Source organism: Neopelma chrysocephalum, unplaced genomic scaffold, assembly GCF_003984885.1.
Source record: "Neopelma chrysocephalum unplaced genomic scaffold, ASM398488v2 Primary Assembly neopelma1_71, whole genome shotgun sequence".
NCBI classification, from domain to species: Eukaryota; Metazoa; Chordata; class Aves; order Passeriformes; family Pipridae; genus Neopelma; species Neopelma chrysocephalum.
In genome coordinates this window covers 440255-460835 of record NW_020897731.1, presented here as the reverse complement: position 1 = coordinate 460835, position 20581 = coordinate 440255, and the positions used below count along the sequence as shown (strand labels likewise).

Sequence of the window (20581 nt, the reverse complement as noted above, 5' to 3'; positions counted from 1 at the left end):
GGGTAGAACAACTCATCCTATTTCCAAAGCTGTCAGTGCTGCTTCTGGTGTTGGAAGAACACTGAAACCTGCCTCACTCATCCACCCCAAAGTTTAACATCTTGGGGAAGAACAACTGAACGCAACCAGCACTGGTGAGGATGTGGCAGAAAAAGTAACACACAAGTGATACTACTGATAACTTATCTGAAGCTGCTGAGCTGACTCAGAAAGCCTAGACGTAAATGACTGACAGTCAATCATGCTTAATCTTGCAGGACAAAGTTGCATAAATGTTCTATTACACCAATAAAATCCTTTAGACATAAACTGTTGACTAAGACAGAAAAGCTCAAGGATTGGAAGAGACCAAATCATACCATGGAAATAAGAAAGTATCCCTTACACAAAAAGCATTTTGGTCAGGAGCTATCTTCATTCTCTCAAAACCCTTTTCCTAATGATTTCCCTGACAGCAGGACTGCCAGGCATTACTCAACATTTAAAAATTTCAGAATAAGCTGTGCCATACCAAGTTTTTACAACCAATCTCCAGTCAAGCTTCTTTCTTTTTTAAATCATTATGTCAAGAGGTCGGTTTACGAAACCAAAAAGAACCAGTGTCTGTTAAACCTTAATGTTGCATGTGAAAACTGGTACATCACAACTGTATAACTTAAAAGTAACATCTTTTCAGAGAAGTAACTTTCTGCAATGTGATCAAGAAACCAAATAAGGCAAGAATATTACCTATGAAAATACAAAACATCAGACTGTCACTAGAGAAAAATGCAGCAGTATGAGGAGGTGCAACTGGAACTAGAAAAAGCAGAAAAACTTTTAGGTTTTTTGATTGTCAGGAGAGGAAAAAAAAAGCACATTTGGTTTCCTCAACTAGATGAAAGGCACCAGTATATAAAGAAGAATAACAGTTCTGGCTGACTCTGGAGTAGTAATTTACAGGGAAAATTGTAGTTCAAAGAACAAATAAAGTATTTATTCTTTTTATAATCAAATATAAAGGAACACTCAAAGTCTAATTTTAAGGGTAAAAAACACTACCAAGAAGCAGTTTCAAGTTCTGCAAGCTTCCCTCATCTTGCCATCACAGCTCACTAAAAATGCATTTCCTTTCTTTGCTGCTGCTCTATAAACACCCATGGAGCAAAAGAAAGCACAAAAACTGGAAGCAGCCTAAAAAAAATGCTCTTAAATCTTTAACAACAGGAGCCTTTTAACATTTTCAGGCATATTGTGGTGAAGTGGACACAGCCACTGAAGGTGAAGAATGAGAAGACGATGTTTCCTGCCACCGCTTTGTCCCTGGGCTGTACCTTGCAGACACGCCACATGAAGTCATTCCCCACCCTCTCTTCAGCTCTCGGCCCCTTTCTCAGGAACTGTTAACCAGGCTCTGTCCTGAAATGTCCTTAAAAGTGTCATAGGTGTCTCTCTGTCCTTGGGTGCACCACAGCTGTTCGGTCTCAAGGGCAAAGATAACATCTTCAGGGTCCACAAACTGCCTGGACCTTGATATCAGATGATGGTGGCACAGAGAAAAAGTGATGATATGCAAAAGATGGCAATGAACCATCCAACTGCTTGTGGTTGTGAAAAGTTGGTTTGTTTTTTTTTTAAACATGGATACTCTTCCCTTTCCATAACTGGCCATCAGCAGACAAAAGGTTCTTTACTCATATATGGTACACACCAGGCTGCTGCACAAATCCAATATTTCCTTCCTGCATCACATCCTGGATCTTTAGAGCAGAAAAGCACAAGAAAAAAAGCATATGTCAGACAACTCTCATCACTACCTCTTTCTGGGTCCTGCTAAAATGTCAACTCTTTCCTTTTGAATGAATGCCCATCTTACAACAGCCTTTGAAACTCTCTTCAAAATATGTAATTTAGAGCTAAATTCTTGTTTATGCTACTCATAGCTACTCATATATGCTTCCACAGTTATCCTGCCTACATGAGATTTTATAGCCAGTAAAACATATGACTGAGTACACATGAAACAATAAATTTCATCTCCTGTTCCGCATTTTTGTCGTTGTAATTAAGCTACACAGAACAATGCAGTTTGATCATTGTTAGTTTGGGACTGGCATTTATGTTTCATCTAGAGTTAATTCAGTCTAACTCAGAACAAAAGCAGCACAGACAAAGGAGAGCCAGATCTCACAAAGAAGTTAATAATTAATAACCACTTTGACGATATTTAACCCATCAGCAAAAATGCAGGAGAAGTTTAAGCACTGTAAGTTTTACTGCAACAAATTGAGTCCCTCATATTTTCACCAGTACAGATGGTGCAGCAATCTTCTCAAGTGTAACACAGTAACTCAACATGATTTCTTACAACACTCCATCATCACCAAATTCATCATTATTTTCAAAGGTATAACATGCAGTTTGGATTTTTATGGATCCAAGACAAATAGGTTGGCTTAATCCTGTCATCTGAGACAACTCAACTCGAATCAGACCAGGTTTGCTGTATCTTTCCCACACAGGGATACTCTCAAACCCCACAGTAGGCCTGTGGTAGAGTTGGAAAACTAACCTGTCAGCATAATACAAGTCTCTGCTTTACCATTGATAATGTAACTGGGTCCCAGATAATGTTTTCAGAAGCAGCAGTTCTGTTACTGTTAGTGCTGCCTGCATGTTTCCCAGGTGCCAGATCATGTTTCTCACATTTTTTAGTATAATCAGATCACACTGCAATGGAAACAGGTATTATCCACACACTCACATTTAAGTAACTGCAGTATATAAACATGTTGCTTCAGTGAACGCAGACAGAACCACAGAAGTAGTAAAGTAAAGCAGCAAAAGTACAGATCGAAATTCCATTTGTGAAAGCATTTGATTTTGATACTGATGAACACCTCAACAATATTCTTAGATTGTTACATTAAGTATTAAAAAACTGGAGATTTGTTCAGTCCCCTCCTTAAAATTCACTTCTTCAGGACCCCCAATAAATTCATGAACTCCAGGCACTTCAGATCACTCAGTCTTACCCTCTGTTACTTAGTCACATACCAACCTATTGATGACATACAACTTTTATTTTAAAGCAGTTGCCAGGTGAAATATTTACGCTAGGAGCCAGGGCAGAGGAAAGAAGGCAGGAGGAGAAGGAATGAGCTTAAGCAACATTACCAGAAGATGTAAGGATCAGAAGCCTCGAAAGCACTTAAAAATACCTCCCAGCTTTGCAGTATCCAGCGTTCATTTAAAACAGTGTTAGTTTGAAGCAGTTCTGAAGGCAAAAAAAAAATGACTATGAACAAAGTATAATTAAAAGAGTATCTGCCCAAACTTGCCTGAAACAAAAGTTAAACAATGAATTGTGTTATTTTCATAGATGTTAAATCAAATGCCAAAGATGGTATTTGAAACATTAACAAGATATATCAAGAAAAGTTAAGTTAGCAAAGCTTTACACTTGCATTTCCATCAGACCACACGATAGATGCTTCAATCCCATTTAACAGCAAGATAGGGATGAAAACACACTTTGTACCTCTTCCTCAAGGGGAGAAAGGGGCAGAAAAGACTAAGATTCTCATTTGGAGATGTTATTTCAACACTGACTTGAAGTTTTACAATGCATGTAATTCCAGATGAGCTAGATTAGCGAAACCATTATATTTAAATGGTCTGCCTTAACCTGGCTTACAGCTCTGTAGGCATCTGGTGCATGGTCAAACCCAGCCCTCGGGGATGCATTTTGCTTGGAGCCCAAACTGTGGCCTGGCTGAAAGAACTCCAAAAGGTAAATAATGAGGTAAAACAATCAGGTTGCACTTGGTCAAAATCTAGCCATGACATTTGCAGTTTGAAGGATATGAAAACAACACCTGGGGTAAGGATTGCTCTGCCATACTTGGATGTATAAACCATGGGAAAGATCAGAAACAAAATTAAGACAAAATTACAGCTGCAATAGAAGAACAGGAGGTTTGGCTCAGAAGATATCATTCTATATATTGCATAAACTTTTTCATGTTCCTACTTCCAACTTCTTAACAAACCTGCAAGTTACAAATCTTTTCATCTCTTCAAACAGTTATGCAAAACTTATGGTATAATTAGCTATAGTTTTACAAGCAATCAAAGCTTTTTGTCTTGTAACTGGGGTGGAGCCGTGCCAATTCCCAAATGACGGCTGCAATACTCTTACAGCTGCACTGACTAAAAAGAAGGGAAAAATCCCAACACCTATAGAGGACAGGAGAGGCAGTGAGGAAAGCAGAAAAGTTATACTAAATTAAAAAGTTCTAGTCTACTAAGTGCAATGCTTCATCTCGCTGTGCCTGGCAATTCATTTTTAGGGATAATATTTCCAGAAATTAAATGGGTATTCTTCTCAGAGTGACAAAAAGATGAAGACTTTATTATTTAAACAAGTCTTCAACTCTGTAGACAAAGAAACTTACCCCAGCACAGTTCTGTTCCTCAGTTCCACGGCTAAACTAAAAGGTGACAAGAGTGGCTGATCATTCGCTACCGATGCCGACAAGGAAAAACAAGATGTAAAAAAGTTATTTTGACTAAGGACAAAACCAGCACGTGCTTTCTACATTAAGCTACTACTTTAAACCTTATGCCAGAGTTTCCAGAGAACAGCCAAGTGCTGCAAAGTTAATCAAAACAAGATGTTTCTGAGCAGTTGAGTACAGCAAGAGATCCTCCAGTGTTCAGCAGCAAGACCACCCAGAAATGTCTTTTAAGATGCAGCCTAACAGCTGGGAAACCAAGCTTCGGCAAGTTAAACCACTTCTTCTCCTGTGTAACATTATCCCTCCTCAGGACTGCTGCAGATAAATACACTCTCATTCACAAATACAGCTGTACACTTAAATTTTGCCTTTTCTGATCTCATTTAGAATCCCAGAGAAGTTTTGGCAAGCATGACTATTAGATACAATTAAAAGCTCAACTGTGATAGTTCTTGGTTAATTGCAAAGAGCAGTGTGATTATGAAGTGTACCGACATTTGTAGAGAGTTCAAGTATTTTTGCATATCTTAATAATGCTCCTTATTTTATAGTAGCTGAAAAGAAGAGATACTGGGGAAAAAACTCTAGCAAGAATGCATCAAGACCTTTTTATAAATAACCAGAGAAAAATCACTTACAGTAATAGTTATATTTTATTTTTTCTTTTAGTTTCAATGTGCAGTATTTTCAGCATTTTTTTTTTAAACTTAAACATACATCTAAAATTATATGCTTTCTTTTTCCTTAGAGTACAATTTCTTTTCAGGTTGGGGCTCCAAGCTTTTGCTCATCATCGCCCTCAAACTAAACACCACCACAGGGTGCGTTACCTTATCCTTGTCAAGTTTATCCAACTTGCTGGTGTGTATACACGGACTGATGGGAATGATAAGCTCACACAAAATGCACATGACAAAAAGCAGCACATGCTTCACAAATGCTCTGCAGCATTTATACCCAGTTACTTGAATACAGCCAAAACTTGATATACAATAGAAGCTCTCCTGGGTATGACTGTGGGATTCTCAAGATTTTTAATGGATATTTAGGTAGCATGCACAAAGAGTTCACCCAAAATCTTAGTATTAGGTAAAATTAACATAATGAATTACCCCAAAATTTTGCTACATTGCTTACTCTAGTTTTTACAGCAGCTTGTTTTCACTTTAGAATACTTAAACTACCTAAAAACTAGCAAAGTACTTTGCTCTCTTATAACTTTCATCAGCTGTATCCTTATAACCAAATTTGTTTTAAAAGAGCAAAGCACCTACCATTGTCACTTTGTTGATTTCTACCTTTAGTAGAAAGTTTAATTGGGATTGTACATGGAAAAATTCTGATCTATGCAATGAATGTACTCAATCAGTTCCCCATCTTCTCCCACCCTATCCCTTTCAACCATGGGGTAAGATCCCGAATGACTGAATTTAATTAAACTGCTTATTGCTATTTTTATTGCTCATTATACCCTCAAATTTCTTTTATTAAGGAAGTATAAATGCTTAGCCCTGACAGCTCCACAAAATCTTAAGACAAACAAGGTCTGCTGCTCTTGGAGAACTGTCTTTGCAGTGTTTTTGACACAACCTCCTATATAGTTAACAGCCACTGAAAAAGAAGAATAGTGAGACAGAATGCTGTTAAGGCAAATCTACTAAATATCAACAAATTACTTATGACCCAAAAGGTTCCACTTGTTCCCCCCTTCGTTTGATCTGAACCTGTTCACTCATTACTCAGTGCTTTCAGAATGCTGCTGGTGGTTAAGAAACAAGCAATGTCTTGGTGCTGAGAAGGCATTCCTACCAAAGCAAAAGTAACACACAATCATTTACTAGATGCTTTAGGCAAGAACTGACATCTGAGTATACACTTTAGAAAAGATTTAAATAAACTCACATTCAATTTCAACTGGAAAAGAACATAAATAGTAAAGAAAACTTTGAATCCTGCAAATAAACCTGGTTTACAATGGGTTGTAGTTTCCAACTCCTCACTCTTGCATTCAGTGCAAGGGAGGGGACATGCTGAAATGAAACACAAATCAAACTTTACTTAATGGGCCAGTGGGTAGTTGGCCCAAAAACTATTTATAACAAGTTGGCTGGCATATGGTGTTCTTAGAGGAGGGCCATGTTATAGATTTAGTAAAGTAAGTTCTTTGACAATTGAATTGTAAATGAAGTTTTAAACATTAATCTGTCTCAAGTATGCTCCCTGTCCTGCCATACCTCTCATCTTGTAAGGCTGCAAAAAAGCCAGTTTCACTGCAAAGCACATTAAAGATGCTGTTTGCTTTGTTTAGCCAGAATACCAAATGTATGTCTTAAGCCCAAACACACTTCTACCCTGCTATCAATGAAAAAATGAACAGCCTGATTTTTCAGAATTAGCTTTCTGTCTACAGCAAGTTAAAAACATTCTGTGAAATAAAATCTCGCATTAAGTCAATCTCAAGGAACAAGCAATATATTTATTTCCTTTAAACCCAACATCAGTATCTCTATGTGGCCAATGTTGTGCTGCTACTGCCCCTATCACACACCTCTTGTCACTAAAAGCAGAAAGGAGTGATTTTGAATATGATTTCACTCCAAAAGAAATGAGGGTGTGGCAAGCATGTCTGGGAAGTGGACAGGGAAGTGTGCTGCAGTGAAATGTTAGAACTGAAGCACTACCAGAGTGTGTTTGCACACTAGGAAGCCCCTTAAGCTACATTTCCTTCAGGTCACAGAGAATTTCCTATGAGGAGGTGCCCCTCTTTAGACACTTAGGACACATTACAGGAGGTGTATATACTAAGACAAATCTCCAAGAGAGGTAAAAACAGATGAAGTCATTACTACCAATGAATCTGTGTGAGGTTAGAACTGACTGCATCAGCTCTAAAGCTTGTCTTGAAACAGGTAATGCAAATATTTGCTCTAAGGCTGGCAATGGGCATTTGAGGAAAGGGAGCCTGCCACAACTAATGTTTTCCATCCAGCCATGCTGACTTCAATGTATTTCTTCAGTGGTTGGAAAGATTCTATGGCAAGTCCCAAACTGGTTTGGAAAGTTTCATAAAGGGTCTAGCTCCCCGATCCCAAGGTAAAGAAACCAGCTAGTCTGTGTTAATCATGAGGAGCTTAAAATTATGAAGAATTTAACAGTTTCGTAACACAACATATACTGTTATATGGTGAGAATATGACTAACTTGATGCTTAAAAAATATATTAAAATCTATTTTAAATTTTGGAAAATAGCTTACAAAAATATCTTCACTTAAACTATATATCATACAAAAACTGACTGGTGTGTGGGTTTACAGTACAAAACGATTACTGATGGTTACAAAAGGGAAGCGTGATCTATACTACCCCTTAATGAAAACACAGGGCATTATATCTCACTGCCTGGAATTTGACTTTTATCAGAATTAAGATAATTTCCAATATAACTCAAAAACTTTCAAACAGTATCTATTTTATTAAACCTTTTTCTGAAATCCTGTTCAGTTTCTTTAAAAATCACCACAGTGCTGTGGCCCAAGAAAGAAGAGTAACCCAACTAAGGGTGGAAATAATTGCTCTAGATAGTAAGATCTGTAGAGAGCTAAATACAGCAACATCTACAGTTGTTTCTACTGCCCACACTATCAATTTCCTCTACCAGTTTCTAAAAGGAAGTGACACCAGTGGACAATTCCTTTGTAATCAATTTATGGGCAGAAGCAACAATTTTTGGTCTAGATTGGAATTAGTTTAAATACATGGGTTTAATAAATACAAATATACACATCTGTATACATTAAATGTTGTCACGTGTATAATTTCAACATATACATTATATACAGAAATACATACAGTACATGCTCCTCCTGACAACACTATCTCATTTTTCCAAGTGTCACCAAAAGGTGTGATAGGGAAATGAAGAGAGGTTACATGTAGGATCTGACTAAGAACCAAGGTATCATTTCTCTGTAATGAAAGAATGACAACAAATACAACTAAAGACAAATGCTGTGCTAGATTTCCTCATGTAAAGCTTTGGAATCAATGGCATTCCCTGGGTGGTGAGTAAAAGCTAAATCTGGCCCTGTGTAGTGTCCTGAAATTCATGGATATTTGTACTGTTTGTGTCTAAAGCATTATGTATACAACAGGTAATAAAAGAGGTTGTGTAATTTAACACTTTAGCCAGTCCCCAAGTAGACCACAGCAGCCTTCTGATTCTTAACTGCCACCAAAAATTTGTTTACTGAGAGTGGTTTGAATCCAGGTGACTCCATGGTCTCAGTTAGGAAAGGTCACACAGTTGTTGACTACTGGGGAACTTGCACCATTTTGTCTCTTAAAATGCCGTGCAGCAAATAAGAGCAGTTTCTTAAGTATCTAAAGTTTGATCCAGAGTAACTAGTCCTCTTTTTTACCATTATGTCTCAAAATAAAAGAATTCAAAAGAAGCTATAGTAAAATGGATCACAAGAATGCCTCCTTAGTACAGTTTCTCAAGACAAATTAATCAACATATTCCAGTTTTAAAGCACTTTGAGAAAAAGTGAGATGCAAAACAAGATGTAATCTGTACATTAAGATGGATTTCCAAAAGGAACATGAATTCAAGCAAAGGGAAAAAAAATGAGGACAATACAGATGTCAAGACATTCAGTAGCATGGCTTCTGTTCATCTCCAATTACAGCACAGCTCATGCACGACACATCTTACAATTTTACATACTGTACATAATATAGAAATATTTAAGTTAAAATTTCTTTCACTGATATACCGTACTCAAATTTTAAATCCTGAGAAGAAAAAAGAAAAATGTGTGGTTACGTATGTGCACTATATCTCCGATATCACCAACACATACACCACTGGATATCAGAAAGTCCAGAGAGAGAAATCACATGCTGGAGGTGCAAATCATAAAAGCCATTTTCTCTTTTCCTTGTTTGGGAGAGACATTAGGAAACAATTTCTATTCTGTACTACACAACAGTATATACAGGGACATAAAACTATGAAGTTGGCTAATGACTGCAGCAGTAACAGTCTGTCAGTGTCTTACCGGCTGCACCACAGCGGTTTCAGCTGAACACTGAAAGAAGAGGAATACCAGTTACCTTGCATGTGGTACTTGTTCGTATTTACAGCTACCGTGTGTGTCTCAGGTTAGTCCCAAACACCACTTGAAAAACACTGACATACTTCTTTCCACTCACAGGTGCCCGGTGTCAATGAGAACTACACTAGACTTCTCAGGTGATTTCCAGTGCTGCAGAGCACTTGTCCGTGCGTGCTGGAAGTAAAACTGACAGGTCCATATTTATCACAGATGCAACCCCAGATATTTTCTTGATCTTGCATTCCCCATAATTCATATTCCAACACTAGTCATGCAGTTCCACTACACATCAGGGTGCTCAACATGCTGTGACCTTGTGCACATTTTGCAAACAACTTAGTAGGCGATGATATGGGGTTCCTGGAGATGCCACCACCTCAAACACCGACTGAAAGGCCCTCCGATCTAATTCTTCATCTATCTGATGTCGGTAGAAGTCTATGGCCACCAAACAGAAGATGTTAACATCCACTTGCTCTGATTTTCCCATTCTGCTGATAATATGTGGAAGACTGAAATATAAGTTAAGGTCATAATATGACAGAGGTTGCTCATCTTTTGGTGTAGCAGTTTTAAACACTGTTCTGCAATAACCTGGTTTATTTTTGAGTTCACCAACAATGTTCAAGTGCAAAATACTGTCATCTAGCAATTCAACTGCTACTACATAAATCTAATTTCTTCATTAATGTCATGCGATTTCTAATCCCCAGAAATTCATTTCAATCTAGCAGTAGTTTTCTTTATCCATTGGAGCAAACAATGCAATCAGCCACTGCTGAGAGCCAAAGAGCACTGCTGAGATTGAGAGTCATTAGGAAGTTTCAAACATGACAAATGGCCACTTTTTCGTCTGGTCACGAAACACAACAGTTATTTTTCTGTTTGTTTGAGGGGTTTGTTTGTTTTTAAATAAACCCAGCACTAATACCCCCTATGTATGCCTTTTGGCTGTTCCAATTTATTTTGGCCAATGCTTACTCTTACTGCAGTGCACAGCCAGGGGGACACTTGCAAAATACAGTTTGTATATAGAGGATAATTTTCTTGAGTTTGAGTTTGCTGCTTTTTTCCTTTTTTTAAAATACATTTTATCTTGCAGAATGAATATAAAGCAAAGCTTTTAAAGGTCACAGCACTGTTATCCTGGTGAAGTTTTTAAAAAGTCCTTCAAAGTAAGGACTTTCCCAATCATCTTGCATACTCACAAGGAACAGATCTTAAAGCAGCAGCTTTAGATAACTTTGTTCTTCTAATCTCTTTAGAAGTTCTTTATTTTCCCTTCATACCTGAGGTACAACAGCACAAAGCAATATACACCACTACTAACTGCAGTAAAACTGCCTTTTTTGTGTACTCTTATCTTTCAAGGCTATCAATGTGCTTTACAGAATCACTATAATTACCTAGAAATGGCACGCTTTCAGTCTTTTTAGGATACATTGCTGAAATCCATTGACTGGTGGAAGCACTGACAAAAAAACAGGAAAGACTCCACATTGCCATTGCCACGGGTGTTCTTTGCGTGAAGTTAGAGAGAGAGAGCATCACCCAGTCACGGACCATTGAGGATTGTCCAGTGCTATGCAGTGTCTGGAATACCTGCAAAATATTGTATACAGGAATAAAGTCACAGGAAAAAAGTTTAGTTTCTCTTGTAAAGGTTCTCTCCAGCTACAAAGCTCTGAGGTTCACAAACCAGATTCCTGGAGACAACTCTGAGTCTAAAGAATTAGTGAACTAATGTGCCAAACTGTGACACATGTGCCAAACTGAAGTAATCATAGAGAAGTGCAAGACTTGTCTGGTGCCTGTTTTTACAGATCAAATGTGGTGAACACATGCACTCTCCAGTGATGCATGAGTTCAGTAAGTGCTGAAGAGCAAAACACACAGAAACCCAACTGAGCTCACAGGGCTTTCACTGTTGGGTTCACGAGGTCAGATGACCTGGGATGGCTCCCTGAGATCTACAATCTGATCAGAAATACTAATTTTCTCTTTATTTTCTCATTATCAATGACTGAACTGTATTGCTGTGGGCTTTGGCTTCCAGGTGACGTGGGGATTCTAGCCCTCCATGCTGTCTGGAAGACAAACCTCACAGACATACAGTTCAATCATTGCAACTGGTTTGTTAGATTTAATTAACAAAACTGGTATTTGCCCCTTAGACTGAACTGTCAGTTATTTAGAAATCTTCTGAAACATTTAAGAAGAAAAATAAATGTATCAATACTACCTTATAAACTACTGTTGCCATGAATTGTGGGTATGGCTGTTGATTGGATAGAAATTCTCCAATAACTTTATTCATTACATCTTGTGGGGGGAAAAAATCATCAAGGAATTGTGGAAGGATCCGAGCCACTACTCTAGCTTCAAAAGGAAATCCCTTCCTGATCCTGAAAATAATAAAAAAGAAAATATTTTATGATTGAATTCCAGTACATATCTTGTTCCACTCCAGTTTAATTGGCAATAGAAAGAATATTTTACTTTCATCTCTACATAGGCAAGTTCTCAACACTGATGGATCCAAATCTTCATGTAACCTTAGTAAGACTACTCAAAGAGGTCTATCAAAGCTGTCAGAAGTTGTTACAGGTATATCCTTCTCTCTACACTCTCCACTTTTTTTTTAAAATAGTCACATTTTTTGAAGGTCTGGAATTGCATGAGAGATGAGACTTAGCAACAGGAATGCTGAAAAATCCAAACAAGAACAAAAAAGGACAGAGAGATCACTACTCCTAGTTATCAGAGAAAAGACCATTTATAAGCAGAATACTAATTTCCACTCATAACATCTTTGCATTTTTTATTCAAGGTCAGAATAACCAATACACCAAACAAGAAAAGCAAGTTGTGCTTCTCTGTAAAGAGGGGAAAAGATATTCCAACTTACAGCCAATTTTGCTTAAATAATACTGATTGGAAAGTCTTTCTAATAAAGGCTGCATCTGTTGATATGTCAAGATTAAGTTACCATCATGTGATTCTTCCCTGCAAAAGTTAGTTTCTGCTTGTAGTATTCACATTTGTTTTGCTGCCTCTTCAGAGTAATATTTTCAAAGGCACTCAAGCACTGCTCTAGTTCTGTTCTCACTGAGTGCAGAAGTGAAACCCTCATCCAGTTTTTATGGAAAAACCACTGAACACTTGAAAAAATGTAAACTATTACCCACAAACTACTACACAAAATCTAACATGCTATACTCACTTAAGACAGCTTGAGATTGTCAGATCAAAACAGGGGTTTTGAAATGTTTTCATTAATGAGTTCCATGTGAATACAGAAGTTTTACTGTACCCTTCCACTGCAATTACTTAACAGCCTTGGAAAAAGCAACCCCTGGGTGGGGGAAGGGGAAAAAAGTTTTAAACTCTTAGGGTGGTTTGAAAGATTATTTCCTGTAAACTGGATTTATATCCTTGATTATGTAGAAGACATCCTGAAAAGCACTTAAGAGTTTGACCTGAAGGGAGCTGAAAATACATTTATGAAGTATTATGGTTTGTGCAACACACAGTATCAGTTAGGGCATGTCTGTTTTTCATTTACATTCCTGTACATTTGTGCTGCCTTCAGCAATTCCATCAGTGTTACTGTGTATACTAGGAGGGTAACTGTTAAGCAATAGTAAGTAGAGAAACATCATTAATTAAATATGAGAACTGTCAAATAGAGAAGTGACCACACAGTGATGAACACAATCATTTCCCTCCCAGTGCCCCACTTACATGTTTTATCCTCTTACCTATCAAAAAGGACAGACACTCGTTCCATAGCTACGATCACAGATTCACTGTCAGGAGCACCAGGATTTGCATCTGTGATACGACTGGGGCTGATTTTTTCCTTTCCTAAACCAAAACAATTTGTTACAAGTTCACTGTGAATGTTAAAATCAGACCCTTTTTACTCCTGGTAACAACAATAAATTTAAAAAAATTAGCACTGTTAGTAAGGCAGTCTCTCAGCACATGAAAAAGTGAATACCTGTGTACATGCAAGTCAGCATTAATCCAAGGGCTGCCATTGCTCTGTGGGGGCTCTGCACATTCACTCTGTCAACGCTCAGTTTAACCAGTGATTCACTATCCAGCCTAGAAAGTTGCTCTGAAAGGAGGAGTCGTTCTAATCCTCTCAGGACACAATGATAAATAATGGATGGTGTTGATTCATCACTTCCAGACACCATGACTCCACACATCTGAAATAAAGCAAAAAGACAACTGCTTGGTTTTGAGGTGTATTGAGGTCATGTTCTAGCACCACACCACTGCAACTAGTATGGAATGGCATCAGGTATTAAGAAGAACTGATGAAGGTAAGCCCAAAAGCAAACCCACACCACAGTAATCAAGTGTTAAAAGACTGCTAATTGGTGATCCCAGGTTATATGAACACCTGTGATTGGAGGCATCACAACATACCTGGATAATTCCTGCAGAGAATTCAGGCCCTACATCAAGTGGGTAATTCTCGATCAAATAGAAAGCAGCTGCACACATTACCAAGATGTGCTGTTGGTTATGGATATTCACACAACTGTAAATAAGCAAAAACACCAGTGGTCACATCAAAGTCGCCTAGGTCACAAACAGAGACACTATAAACAATTCCTAGAAACACAGTATTTTTGCACATTAAATTGATGCCATTTTTAAAATCCCAAAAGGTATCACCAAGATGTCGTAAGAGAACACAGCTTATCATGAAAATCCAGTGCAATGCAAGAAATTGTCAGGCCACATAATCAGAAGTTATCATTGCCTGACTTGTTTAGGAGAAATAAACTTCATTACCGATCCTGCAAGTCTTACTCCATGAGTATGCCTTTTGACAGAAAAATGAGGTTTAAGAAACACAATTTACCAAAGAGACAAAAGCCTGAACTATGTTTTCTCACCCTCAAGTATCATTTTGCTCTGTAAATTAAATGCAAAATTGAATGATATTTTCAAAGAAAATAACAAAACCTGCTTGATACAACAGCCTGCTCTAAAATGTACTGACAACTGCAAAGAGAGCCCTTTTCTTCACACAAACATGCAACAGTTTGGAGACGGGGGAAGGGGGAAAGAGTCTTACTGTGCTACTCCTCTCAAATTGGAGAGCAGATACTCGGTGATAATTGGAATGAGTTGCTTTGCTGTCTCATCAAGCAAGTCACACTCAAGGATATAAAGAATTCCATGTAGAGCTCCAATCCGACTTGGCATGTGGGTGCTTCTTAGGGTTGATTCCAGCAGTCGACTTACTGGTTCAGCCACAGCTTTATCCTAATACATCCAACAAGAGTACTCATTAGCAGTCAACACTGGTTCAAAATACTGGCAAGTCCTGTCATTTGGAAATACTTGGAACAAATTAAAGAGCAAAAAATAGGGCATGAACCAGAGCCTGGCTTAAAACTACTTTGAATCAAATGTCACAAGACTAATGCAATCAGATAAGAGATGATTTGCAGATTAACTAGTAAATTGATGTTACTTTGTGAGTTGTTTCTTGAACACTTCCAGGGATGGTGACTCCACCGCTTGCATTCCAACGCTTGACAACCCTTTCAGTGAAGAAATTCTTCCTAATAGCCAAAGCCCAATCTAAACCTCCCCTGGCACAACTTGAGGCCAATTCTTCTTGTTCTGTCACTAGCAGTCTGGGCAAAGAGTCTGACCCCCACCTTGCTATAACCTTTCAGGAAGTTGTAGAGAGTAGTAAGGTCTCCCCTGAGCCTCCTTAGGCTCCATCTTTAGGGACATTGTTTAGTGATGGACGTGGCAGTGTTAGCAGTTGGACTCAATGATCTTAAGGGTCTTTTCCAACCTAAATGATTCTACAATTCTATGTTTAGTATTCAAACACCAAGCTGGTATCAGATACTTCACTCCCTGTTATTAAATTACAACAACGTACTGGCATATGCAAAATCTATTCTAAACTGTTAGTTCTGAAAAGTCTTTTTCTTACAATCTAAGTATTTAGTAGAAATTCTTTGCTTCACCTTGTCCCTGTATTCATGAATTATCTAAGATACAGGACACTTTTTCAGTGTGTGCTCTCTCATTGCTCTTTTTAAGTGGATTTTCTACCTAACTGAGCACAGGACAAGTAACTCCTGATGGAATTAACTGGGTTTTTTTTACTCCTACTAAGCTGTTATATTCAGCTGTTTGCTTGTAAGAAGGTGCTATTAGTTCACTGAGTGGGAAATTACAGCCTAGTCAGAATAAGCTGATCTGTAAAACTTTCTGTATGTTTGCCATCACTTTCACGGCCTTCCCTTGACCAGCTGCTGCTACAATAGCTATTGGAAGCCCTATTCCAAAAGTATTTCAAAACTTCTCTTATCACTATTACCCAGATAGCTTTGTATTAGTCTCAGAGTTTCTAGAAACACTAACTTCTTCCAAAAGAATTTGTAATTATTTTTCCTAAATACTTCCACTCTGAAACGTCCATTGGAAAATACCTCTGGTCTACACATTTAAAAACACAATGATGCAATGTAGGGAAGAGCGAGGGAAAGAAAAGGGATATCTGACTATCTGGCTACATATTCATTAAATGCACTGTCCCAGCCTCCCATGAGATTACAGCCATTCATCTGCAATACAAATCTAGCAAAAGCTGTCCAAAAGTCCTCAATTCTGGCCTGAAATGTGACAAATGAGGAGTACAGGGCAAAGGCAACACTGAACTGAGACAAACCAAAAAGCACGTTAAATTATGCTCAAACCTCAAAAAAATCTAAAGCCAAACCCCCTTTCTGTTTGCAATCTCTCAAAGCCCAGAATAATTATCCTGTTACCTCTTACAGCCATGCAGATCAGCTAAGGGGTATTCTTACAGACAAATCACTCTTACCAAGTACACCAGACTTTGCAGCAGAAGCTAAGGATGAATTACCCAGACACTCAGGAATTTGCAATAAACTTCCATAAGAATTTCTTACCATTCCCAGAACAGCAGCAGCTTTACAGGTAGCTGGTATCAAATACTGTACAAGAATCTCATCTTCTGATGGATGCACCTTTCTCAACTCTGTCAATGTGGTATACATCATCTCAAACTGATTCCTTTCTGTAAACAAGTCTGATACTGCCAGAAGCTGTACAGAAATTAAAATGGAATATAAAAAAGCTCATTAGCAGACAGCCAAAAATTGACTCTCCCTTCTGTTATAATTGAAAGCAAAAGATTCCTCGATTTATCTATTAAATGTGTAAATATTTACTTAAGTGTCTGAAATAACTATCAACTGTTGTTGTCCAGAATTAATTCCACCATTCATTTTGGACAACAATTACCTCCAAATTGTCTCTTTTTAACAAAAGGTTTACAAAATCAAATCCACTAAGTAATTCTGGGAAATAAACAAACATTGCCATTTACAATGTATTAAACCACTCCAAACACTCGATACATACTTTTTTTGCAAGGATAGTTTCATTTTAAGTCTTTTACGATAGTGAATAATGGCTATCAAGACACATTTCACACCTGTGTTCTTTAGTTTTGCTTCTACACTTCAACAGTGAATTTAATTCTCTAATACACTATTGTTTCATCTTCATTTTCTTATAAAGGATTAGGATAACAAAATCTTGTTTCAGCAAGCAGTCAAGTAAAATACTGATTATCATTAAGTAACAATAAAGTATTTGTAATGTAGCAGCAGAACATGAAATCCAGGTGCTTATAGAGCTTAAATCAGTATAATGTTGTAGTTGCTGAAATTATATTTCTGTACAGCCCATACAATAGCACTGCAGGAAAATTCAGTGTGTTCCATACATTAAAAGCTGCTTAGCTCCAAATACCTGGTAACATATTCTCAATTATGACTCTGAATAATAATTTAGACTTACTGATCGCACCACTTCACTGATCAAAATAACTGGTGTTCTCTTGCTAGGGTTTGATGGCAATATCCACTGACTATACAGTTCAAGCAAGAACTGAGAGCAAGAATGTATATCTACACCAGCCCGGTGTTTCCTGCAAGGCACAATAAACAAATATTAAAATGGCTATTCTTAGGTCCTGCTAAAATACTTAATTTGAAAAAATACAGTTATTTACCAGCATCCAATTTATAAAGCCAGCTTATTGAACTCAACATGAAGAGATAAAAGATTATTAATAAGTCAAAAGAAAGAAAAGACAAGAAAAAAATAAGACACCTGGTGTTTATAGGAGAGGTTGGTGGAGAGGAAGGAGCAGGTACATCATTCTCATCTTCTTCATCCTCACCCCACTCTTCTTCTCTCAGTGGAGTGATATTATTTCCCAACCATATGGAGTGTATAGAGACCTTGCAACATAAACAAAAGAGAAAAACAAATAACAAAGAAGCACATTTAACACCCCCACAGTCAGAGTAGAAAAATCTTAAAGCCTGATACATTTTTCCTTTAAATGACAGGCAACACACAGTATTCTGGCTGAGAAGAGACATCCAGTTATGATTTACCTACCCTGCATCACTCAGAGGTCTTAGTTTCTATATGACATTAAACAATCCCTCAACTAATTTTTCACAAACTGGAAGAAATATAATAAAAGTCAAGTTCAAAGCTGAGCTTTTAACAAACCTGTCCCAGTTTATAATCCATATCTCCTATTTCTCGTTCAGTATTGATCTGCAGTAAGAGCTTTTCATGGCTGATAAGAGCACCTACAACAAAACACAAGATGAATTCTTTTAGAAGTGCATAACAAAGTAGATGTGAAAATGGCTTCATTTTCTTCAGACTGGATTTCAAATAAATTTTCCTAAGAGTATCTTTTCCACTTCTTACATATAAAAGAAATTCACTCATCCCTTTTGCCCCCCACACACAAGAATTTACCTGTAGTAGCAGGAGAAAGCGATGGAACAGGGTCCCAAGCTTGGTATAAGTGATGAGTAGCAATATTATCTCTCTTGGATACCATTGCTTGGATTTCCTGTTCAACAATTCCCCTGATAACACTTAGCTTCCTCCCAAACCTGAAAGGCCAATAGAAATCAATTTAAGCAGATTTTTCCTTTAACATTTTTGTGCAAGTCTGACTGGCTTACTCTGCAGTGTTATGTGCCTGTGCTTTTTTCCATTATCAGGGATGCTAAAACTGAAAAGTGTTGAGAAATACATTCTGCACACTGTTTGCTAGATTTTAATAAGAAATTATCTTTTTCAGATGGTCTTTTAACTCAGCAGGTTCATGATGCTAAGTCCATGTAACTTCTATGTAAACAGATCCATCTATATATACTCCTGCTTAGAAAACAGAGTATATACATATTTTTGCTACAGCTTGACTAAGCAATTGTAATTATGTATTAATCACAAATTTTATGCATTTGAAAACAAGTAAAAAACATACCTTGTGTCCAGGGCTTTTAAAGCTTTGTTGCGGGGCTGCTGTTCCAAACAACTGACTGCTGGATTGCCTGCAACAGGTATTGTCATTGCACTCAGCACCAGGGAGGTTATGGCTTGTACTGCAAGAACATTAATTTGGGTCCTCTCTGTATCTTCCTGTAAAATGAACTCACTGTGATTTGAATTGTACAAAAAAACCCAAACCAACCAACCAAACAAAAAACCCAAAAGCCCTGAATATCAATTTGTCACCTTTCACTAAATTACCATTAATAAGCCCGACATCTAGTCTTCTTCCCATTCAGAAATCTGTCTGACATAAACAGTGCACACAAAGCACTGACTGCAGCAGGAACACATCCTTCCATCTCATCAGCCATGCATCCTGTCTTATCCCAACAGCATTAAAACCTCAAGATGTCCATTTTGGAACTTTTCAAGTGTTTAGCTTCTTTCTTTGCAGCTACCCATTAGTTACTTGGTGAAACAAAGCATCAGACCACAAAAGAGACTGTAAGATGGTAACAAATGTTCAACTTAAAAAACCCCTACAACAACCTCCTTTCAGGTGGTTGTGGAGAGCATTGAGGTTCCCCCTCAGCCTCCTCCAAACTAAACACTCCCAGCTCCCTCAGCTGCTCCTCATAAGACATGTGCTCTAGACCTTTCACCAGCTTTGTTGCCCTTCTTTGGACATGAATATTTTGGCATAGAAATTGGTATATAAATATATAAATACATATATTTTGGTACATAAATTGGACATGAATTTTGCTATACATTTCTTCAGCTCTGATTCATAAATGCCCTCCACTGAATTTTGAACACTTTCCTGAATTAGAAGCCCAAATATCTGATATACAGTTTACAACTGGGAGTGAGATACACGAAAATATATCTCCAGGTCAGTTAATTTCTAGTCAAGAGTCTTAGAACAAAAATCTTACCAAAGAAACTCCCCTTGAAGTTTGATTATTAGATAGCACAGGTAATTGCAGTAATACATATTAGTTAGAGTTAACTAGTATATTTCCTAAAGGCAAAGTTCTCTTACAGATTATCTCTCTCAAAGTTTTCAGAGATCCTTTTGTGCCTAAAGCCAAACATCTAATCAAGCAAACTTTGAACTGTTGAGTGATGTACTAATATAGAGTCGAAACAGCTTTTTTTCCAAACTCTTTACATGCTTGCAGAAGCTTTAAGCCGTAAAGATGGATGTGTCTGAACTCACAGGGATATGAAGAGAAGGAAATACAAAACAGAAAAAATGTCTTAGTTTCAGTCTCTTCTTTTCTGCTCTACAGTTTTATTAGTAGAAACATTGTTCTTAGTTTAAGTAAAATCTAATTTAAAAACTCAGTGAATGACATTACCTCTTGCTGGTTCTCCTCTTGATCCATTACAATAGGCTGAGTTACGAGCACACCAAGCAAAGTAGCCCAAGTCTCTTCAAACTGAGTACGGCTGATCCATCCTATGGAAACACCCAGAGACAGCCATTTATATCAGTACAAATGTAAACATGGAACAGCATTTCCATAGATTTAATTTCACACCATTTCCTACTGGATTTGGCATTTTTGTAA

The 20581-nt window shown here is 37.6% G+C and overlaps 1 protein-coding gene across 5 annotated transcripts in view; it reads right to left on the bottom strand.

Moving 5' to 3' along the window:
* Positions 1-5133: 5133 nt before the first annotated feature.
* Positions 5134-20581, bottom strand: part of HTT (huntingtin) — an 80254-nt gene continuing 64806 nt past the window's right edge. For all 5 annotated transcript variants that reach the window (XM_027686721.1, XM_027686722.1, XM_027686724.1 and 2 more), the window contains 14 exons: positions 20369-20469; positions 18997-19151; positions 18480-18619; positions 18222-18304; positions 17811-17941; positions 17496-17625; positions 16580-16735; positions 14716-14906; positions 14058-14172; positions 13621-13834; positions 13379-13484; positions 11860-12022; positions 11059-11219; positions 5134-10129 (listed from right to left, as the gene is read on the bottom strand). In XM_027686721.1, coding sequence (XP_027542522.1) covers positions 9916-10129; positions 11059-11219; positions 11860-12022; positions 13379-13484; positions 13621-13834; positions 14058-14172; positions 14716-14906; positions 16580-16735; positions 17496-17625; positions 17811-17941; positions 18222-18304; positions 18480-18619; positions 18997-19151; positions 20369-20469 — 2060 coding nt within the window. In that variant the 3' untranslated portion in view covers positions 5134-9915. The remainder of the gene's footprint in view (positions 10130-11058; positions 11220-11859; positions 12023-13378; positions 13485-13620; positions 13835-14057; positions 14173-14715; positions 14907-16579; positions 16736-17495; positions 17626-17810; positions 17942-18221; positions 18305-18479; positions 18620-18996; positions 19152-20368; positions 20470-20581) is intronic.